Source organism: Protopterus annectens, chromosome 10.part0, assembly GCF_019279795.1.
Source record: "Protopterus annectens isolate FY-2018-M chromosome 10.part0, PAN1.0, whole genome shotgun sequence".
Classification (NCBI taxonomy): domain Eukaryota; kingdom Metazoa; phylum Chordata; order Ceratodontiformes; family Protopteridae; genus Protopterus; species Protopterus annectens.
Window position 1 is genome coordinate 1,653,236,945 of NC_056744.1, and position 8,072 is coordinate 1,653,245,016.

The 8,072-nt window shown below is 39.7% G+C and overlaps 1 protein-coding gene across 1 annotated transcript in view; it reads right to left on the minus strand.

The window, feature by feature from the left end:
* The window catches only part of LOC122813852 (zinc finger protein 184-like), an 86,863-nt gene extending 79,123 nt beyond the window's left edge, over nucleotides 1-7,740 (minus strand). Inside the window, exon 1 of the mRNA XM_044086389.1 lies at nucleotides 7,194-7,740. Within this exon, the coding sequence (XP_043942324.1) occupies nucleotides 7,194-7,436 (243 nt within the window). The 5' untranslated portion in view covers nucleotides 7,437-7,740. The remainder of the gene's footprint in view (nucleotides 1-7,193) is intronic.
* Nucleotides 7,741-8,072: the final 332 nt, after the last annotated feature.

Sequence of the window (8,072 nt, forward strand, 5' to 3'; positions counted from 1 at the left end):
TGCAAAAAAAAAACAGTATGCTCATTTAATTTATTAAAAATTTGCTGATCATTTTCAATCACAACCAGACTTTAAATATTACAGGAGTTAAGCTTCAGACAGCAATACAGTATTAGGGAGTTAAGCTTCAGACAGCAATACAGTATTAGGGGTATTAGAAATAGTACATATAGAGAGGTAGATACCACATAACAATGGAAATAAAAAAGGTAGTATAAAAGATATGGGACAAATGGTAAACAACTCAATAAAGCATGACAAGCAATTGTACATGTTACAGTCATAGTGTTGCAAATAAGTGGTTTCACCTGCACCATGAAAACATAATCAGCTACGTTGTTTATGTGTTTATTTAATGGTACCTTGAAGGATTATAAATTGAAATATTAGGTCTTATTCTAGAAAAGGCTCTTTTCCCCTATAGCATTCATGAACCTTATATATACAAACTGAACACATCCTTTAATCCCATTTTTAAATAACAGTGGTGGGCTAAAACCTGAGAATGGGTGTGGTCATCGTGCAACTAAAACAAAAAGGGACAAATACCGAGAAGCACAAAACTGTAAACACAGTTTCCTGTGTAGTGAAGTCATAGTCAGAAATAGGATCACTTGATGGGTAAGAATTTCATGGACACTTGGCAGCCCATGTCCCAACCCAAAGAATACTCACTCTGCTGGGACAATTATGTGGGATATTGTTTTTTCACTAACATGGTTAATGGTGTCTTCTTGCAAATACATACACTGAATTGCTTCATTCAGTACTGACCTGTCCTTAGCTACCAGATGATTTTGTGTATCAAAATATATTTCACATGAAAGTTAACTCCATCGAAAGACAGTCTGCTAGCATACAACCTATATTAATTGTACAAATTAGATCACAGGTCCAAAGGTTTATACTAGGCTGCTGGTTAGACACAGCAGTTTGTAACTTAGCCTCAAGGTCCCATTTCTTCAGTTGCCTACAACATAAACAGACTACTGCCTAATTTTGTCCCCTTTTATTATGGATTTAAGGGACAGTATCAAGGTGACTCTCCTGGTTTCCCATCTACCTGTGCAGGTTGCACCTGAAGAGGTTCTTGGAGCCACTTCACTTTACATCTAAGGGATGTCAATTCCATGAGAGAGGGCTTGTTTGAGATAGACATCTATCACACCAGCAGGTCATATTTATGGTGCAGTCGAAATTCAGTTTTCTAATTTGTTTTGCAGATGTGCAGAAGGTCAAACACAGCTGGATTCTTCAAGGCAAAAGCTAGAAGGATCCGGTAGAAGTCCTACCTCAGGAGTCAGTAGGATACAGAGAAAACAGAAAGTGCTTTAAGGTAGTCTGTGTAGCACAAGGAATACATGACCTTAATTTCCCAGTGAGGAGACGCTGCAGCTTTTGAGCTGAGTCATAGAATTAGCCAAATGCATATTGAAAAGTGGTGTTATTTATATTATGGGCTGGATAAGGAAGGAGTACAGAAGGATGATAACTTCCTTTGATTTGGAAGATACACCACTGGTGATCAGCCTAGCTAGATAACAGAATTTCCTAATAATAGTGAAATTCTTAGTGAGCAAACGATAGTTCATTGTCAACAAAAGTGCTTGGTCCCTAATCACCCTGTCATTTTTCAAAGGAATGTTATCTATACGATAGGTGCACTTGTGCCCATGTTTGCCAAAAGGATACAATATATTAATTGGTGCTTAACTTAAAGCCATAGTCTAGGCACCACTTGTAGGTATAAGCCATGCTCTCGTGGAGAATCATGGAGTCAGCTGAAGAGTTCGTGACAGCTCCAAGTCTGCAGTCAGCCATAAACTTCTGATATCAGCCTTCACATCAGGAAAAGTACATCCGAAACATAAATAGGTCAGGTTATAAAACGTGTGTAAGCTAACTGAAAAGGAAAGGCAGTATTATCAGACTGAACAGTTAAACTGCAAAGCAGGAATGCTTTACTCATTGTGTACTTAGAAATTGTAAAAAGATTGTTCTTCCACAATGCAATGACAATTCATCTATACAGTCTTAACAGAACAGTGACAGCATTTCCAAAAAGGACAGGAGCATTCAATGTGTTGCCTAAAACAATACAATAACACCATGCATGCGGGAAGAGGATCAATACGGAAAAAATATAACGGACAAAATCTGTAAACTTTGGGTAACTTAATTCTTTGAAGAACATTTTTGAACCATGGCATGTCTACAGCTAGTGAGGTTTGGCTTCACTGGTCTAAATGTACCCATAAATATTTAAAAAGTAAAAAGTAATGGGTATTAAGAAGCCATGTAACACTGGTATGTCCTTAAGGAGTCCTTTGCTATATCCCATGGGCCTTCAGCAGCAGGTTTATGGTATTACTCAGTGTAGGATCTAGCTTGGCTGAGTCTTTCTTGCAGTTTTGACTGAATAGTTTGTCTGTATAACCTTTTTACCCTTTGCTTAATTTCTGTTTGCTAACTGTCTTCTACTGTCTCATTTTATTGGACACGCATCTTTAACCAGTACCACAGTGTAATCCAATTTTACCACAGACAAATGCTTTATTTGGCTTCTTGTGGCACTGAGACTGTTCACTTACATCAAATGAGTAGTCCCTTAGTACCAAGGTAAAAGTACCCAGCTTATTCTCCCAGACGAGTGCCACCTGTCCTTCTTTGGGGGACCAGGAATGAAGATCTGACACTAGAACTGGCTATGTGGATGATGACATAGCTCCCTGGTGTGCCAACATCCACATTACTTCCTAAAGGATTTTGCTTAAAGCAGCCTAATTTCTACTCCCCTTGGCATCTTGTCATGCATTCTGGCACAGGGAGGACAGAACCTCCAAACACATAACGTATGTACACCTCCACACATGCTGGCACAGGGAGGACAGAACCTCCAAACAAATAATACATGTACGCCTCCACACATGCTGGCTGCAACAGAAGTGCTGTTTAGCAGTTCTGTGAATGCAGCCTGACCACATGCACCAGGTGCAGTTTATGTGACAAGTGGCAGGTGTCACAGTTGCTGTGTCAGGCTGCTTCCATCCTCAAAGGATGGGTGAGATGAAACTGGCCATTCACTGTTACTGTCCCAAGTGGGCTCTGGTGGCACCCAGATTATTAATCAATCCTGTGTTACATGAGTCACAGTTAGAGCTTTATCCATCTGTACCAGAGAAGCTAAACAATTTCAACATGTCATCTGTGGGGCCCCATGTTATTCCATCAAGGTATTTCACATAACATTTGCAAACTGTCCACATATCAATGCCAAATAACTCTTTATGGAATGGTGCAGTTATAGTGTTATAGTTTATTAGGTTGCATCATGAAATGAATGCATTGAACAGTTTTGAAAAACAAAATAGGTGATTATGACTACCTAACTTACACAGGCACATTAACATCAGCAATCTCTCGTATACTGATGCAGAGGGTGGTGGTGCTGCGGTAGCATTGTCGCCTCACAGTTAGACGTTGCCCGTTCGATTCTCAGTTAGAGCATCTTCTGTGTGGCGACATTCTTGAATGGGCCTTCCTTCGTTGAAGGTTATGCGTTAGGCCCGGCAAGCCAGCACGTAAAAATCTACTGCCAATCATTAGCGGACCGGAGTTCCGCTGTGGCGACCCCTAACCGGGAAAAGCCGAAAGACACAAACAATGAATGCAAGAGCAGTCATACTTATAATCCAGATGTGCCTCAATAACACGTGTAACCTTTGGTGGCAAGAAAATGCCTGAAAAGGACATGTAACCTTTGGTGGCAAGACAAGCCACAAAAGCACGGCTAACCATCGGTGACCACACAAGTCACAAAAGCACAGCTAACTGTTGGTGATGACACAAGCCACAAAAGCACGACTAACCATTGGTGGCAAGACATACTTTAAAAGCCTGGCTAACCACTGGTGGCAAGACATGCTTAAAAACATGGCTAACCTTTGATAGAGAAAGAGGCAAGACTCAAACTCCTTAGTTCTCTGTCATGAAATTAATATTATTTTTTGTATACATAATCTTGTGCACATGAACAAAAACTACATTCAGGAAAATTCTAAAATACACATTGCAGGAAACAGTTTACAGTATCAATATTATTCATTCTTCTCGTCTTAATTTCCTCAATACAATTTTTTAAACCCCCATTCTTATTTTGTGTGATATCCTTGGATTCAGAAAGAATCCCATCCACCCTAGGGGTTAAAAGATGAAGCCAAAAAGAGATGTTTCCAAGATTACATAAAATGCAATTCAGAGACATTTTAACCACAATGACAAAATATGTCATTACTGACTAATTTGCAAGTCTCCGAGTTACCTGGTGTTATCACTATGGCAAGGGCATTCTCCTCACTCACTCTATCACACAGGTGTGCATATTCAGACACAGCATCATAACTCTCACCTGTCCCTCAGTAGAACTTCCCTGATGTAGCCTCCTACTGTTTTCCTGCCCCCGGTAAATCACAGATGATCATAGTCAGTCAGTAATGCCAGAGTTTCATTCTTGTTATTGTTCAGAAAATCTGTTGTGATGCTAGCCCTGTAGCTGTATTAACTTGTAACGGTAGAGTAATATTTAAAATTTCTCCCTGCTATCATCTAGCATTCCTCCCTGTTTTGTCCAGAGGTTTGCAGCAGGACTGTGCACAGGCATATCAACCCCCCCCCCCCGCACACACACACACTTACGCAACCCCATCCCCTCTTAACTGTCCCTGATTTTACAGAAAGCTCCTGATGTTGTCTGTCATATCTGTCCTATCCCTAGTAACTGAATGACCATTACAGTCAGTCAATAATACCACTTGAAATTAAAGTTTCATAGAGGTGTTACAGTTCCAAAATACATCAGTATGAAAGAGGTCTGCTTTTGTGAAGTGCTTATTCAGTGTAGAGGATTAAATCTCTACTTTGTTAATAAGTTCCTTTCACTATGAAGTAAAGATCAGATGCTTCCCCCACTATCTTTACTTTTTAAAGTGCCTTAGGGTAGCACTGAAATAGTCTATCTGGTCCTAGTGTTATTACAGAAGGACAAAGCTCTGCTGCAGTAGGAGTGCTCTCCATACCCCAGGATAAAGGTTTGAAGCTCTTTTCCTCTTTGCATTTTTGTTTAAACTTGGGGTACTTTTAAATCATCTGTCCTGGTGTTTAGGGTTGGCACAAAGCCTTAAAGTGCTGCTTTCTGTGTTTAAGGACAGAAGGTGCAAAAAAAAAAAATCAAGATGGGAATGGTTTTAACTGACTTGGTGTCATATTACCCTGGTGTCTTGTGGCCTGCCCCCATTGATACATCTTCCGTGCTGCAAATTTCTTGTCCTATTTACTTTTTTAGTAACATTAGTCATTTTAAAGATTATCCTTGGTGTCTAGTGTCCCTCCCAATATTGCATGATTTGCTCTTTAGTCTAGTGGAGTTTAGAGGTAGGACAGTCTTTCTAACCACACACACGTGTGTGCGCGCACCACACCTATCCTCTATTCTGACCATCCAGGTAGACATAGATACACGATCTTTCACCTAATACCAGTCATCCTTTTGCATAGACTCACACAAACCACTACCCGTCTGCTAAATTTCCCTTGATTTACCTCTAACCAGTCTTACCAATTGACAGTATTCCATGGTGGTACAGCGGTAGCGTTGTTACCTCACAGCAAGAGGTTCTCCCGTTCGATTCTCGGCTTGGCTTTGGAGTGACTTCTGTGTGGAGTCTGCATGTCCTCCCCACGGTTGGGTAGCGTTCGAAAGACATGCATGCGTAAATGGGCGTGCCATCGTTGAAGGTCAGGTGTCGAGCTGGCACCTCAGCGTTTCGTAAAAAATATCTACTGCCAATCATTAGCAGGCTGGAGTTCCACTGTGGCGACCCCTTACCGGGAAAAAGCCGAAAGACAAACAACAAGCAGTCTTACCAATTGACAGTAATAGGTGAATGTGAACTTTTGGCCATGTTAATTAACTTGGCTGGCTGAGCTAACTTACACAGCTAAGCAATTCAGTAAGTGCCTTTGCAGAAGCATTTCTACAGCAAAGCACATGGCTAAATAACAGCCAAGGAGAAAATCACCCACACCGATCCTACAGACTGTATAGGATCATTGCAGTAGGCTTGTCTCTGAATCAGAAAGGACCACCACCAATGGTAGCACCCATGTGAAGGCTTACATCTGGCAGCGGCCTTTTCTGAAACCATTCCACAGGTTCAACACATAAACCAACTGGTAGAACAGTAATGTCATAAAATAACTTTTAGCATGTACAGAATGCTTATGTATTTGCACATCTGTTGCACTTATTATATTACTGTTTTTCAGTACTGTTTCTAACATGATTATTCATTCTTAAACAGAAGCAATGCACAGTCACTTACTGAAATAATTGAGGTAAAGAGCAGGGTTGTTGTCAGGTGTTCACCTGTTACAAGGTCCAGATCCACAGCGCCTTTATATTCAAATGCACTGGTTACCCAGTCAAAGAATAGCATTAGATTTATAGTCCCAAAAAGGAAAGCCAGGAGAACACATCTATACCAGCAAGCCTCAAGGATGAATTTGTTTAGAAATGATTTTTGCAAGAATGAATGATTGCATTGTTATTTAATTTATTTATTTTACATTTGATATGTAATGTTTTCTTCTTAATGTTCCAGCCAGAGGATATAGTGCTGTTTTCATTTTACATGCAGTAAAAATAAATATTCCTGTTTTTTCTAAGTGAATTGCACTTGAATGTAACAAAAAAAAGTATTGTGGAGTAGAATAAAAGCATCAGATTTGTCTGTTAAATGTTTCCCACTATTAATCATAGTTATGTTGGGATAATTACATACCAGTGAAGTTTATTTCCGTAGCACAGCCCCTGAATTTTCCTACTATCTACGTTAACAGTGAAACAACTGCAATCTTCTGTACTGGCAATAGCATTTTCTCCCTCCTCACTTCACTCCCCACCCATTCTCTCTTCTTACAGCATGAGAATTTTGTTCACCATCTGGAAGAAATACATCAAAAAACATACTTTGTGCTCCCAGATTTGTATTATTATTAGCATTTTTTATTTTATTTCTGGCATACAGTTACTAGCCACAAAACGGCTTAAGTCTTACCCACTTCCAAGTATGACATTTCAGAAAACATACCATAAACAAGTTACTTAATGTTACTTATCAGACAGGGTCCCTTACCTTATACCTGCTGATTGCCTCATGCAGGAGCACAAAACTGTGCCTGGAATGTCTGGGAACACACATTGTACAGATAAAGGTCTCATCCTCCTGACAGAACAACTCCAGTCTCCGTCTGTGTTCACCACAGCACTGCTCTGTTCCCACATTTGTAACACACATTTTTAGCATCTCTGCTTTCTCCCTGCAGTCTGTTTCCTGGTTTAGATCCTCTAACTTCAATTTTTTGGATCTTTGAATCATTTCAGTCAGTACAGGATTCTCAGAAGCTCTTATCTAGACAACGGATAGAAAGGTTTACTTCATTCTTTGTGTACATTTGGTAGGAAGTTCCTGTCAACAAGCCAGACTGAAAAGTTTTGTGTTTTTTTTTTTTTTTTTCTTACCAAATTCTGCTTACAAAGGACCTGCAAAGCTGGTGTGCAAGATCTAGAATCACTGAAGAAATAAACTGCCATATGTAACCTCTAACCCATATGCTGATAATGGGTATTATTATGCATTATTTTTTTCCCTTTGGTTTCATTTTCAGAGAACAGGAAGTGGAATGTGTAGGGAAGTCACCGCCTCCATTTAAAGTGGCAATAACCTCTTAGTATGATCCCATATTGAGTGCCTGTTCCGTTTAAAAAAGAAATGTTTAATTGTGGTATACAACTGATCTACACATTTCTAGCAAACATTCACACAGAAATTAATAAAATACACACTTAATGAAAATCCAAATGTATGACTTCAAGTATACTTATCTGCATGTCTGTGGCTCTGTGCTATGTCTTTTCCATAATTCCATTCACTGTTACTATCCTCACCATTTAACATCTTCTACCCAGCAGCCAGCATTATTAATAACACTACTACTGATTCCATTAACACAAG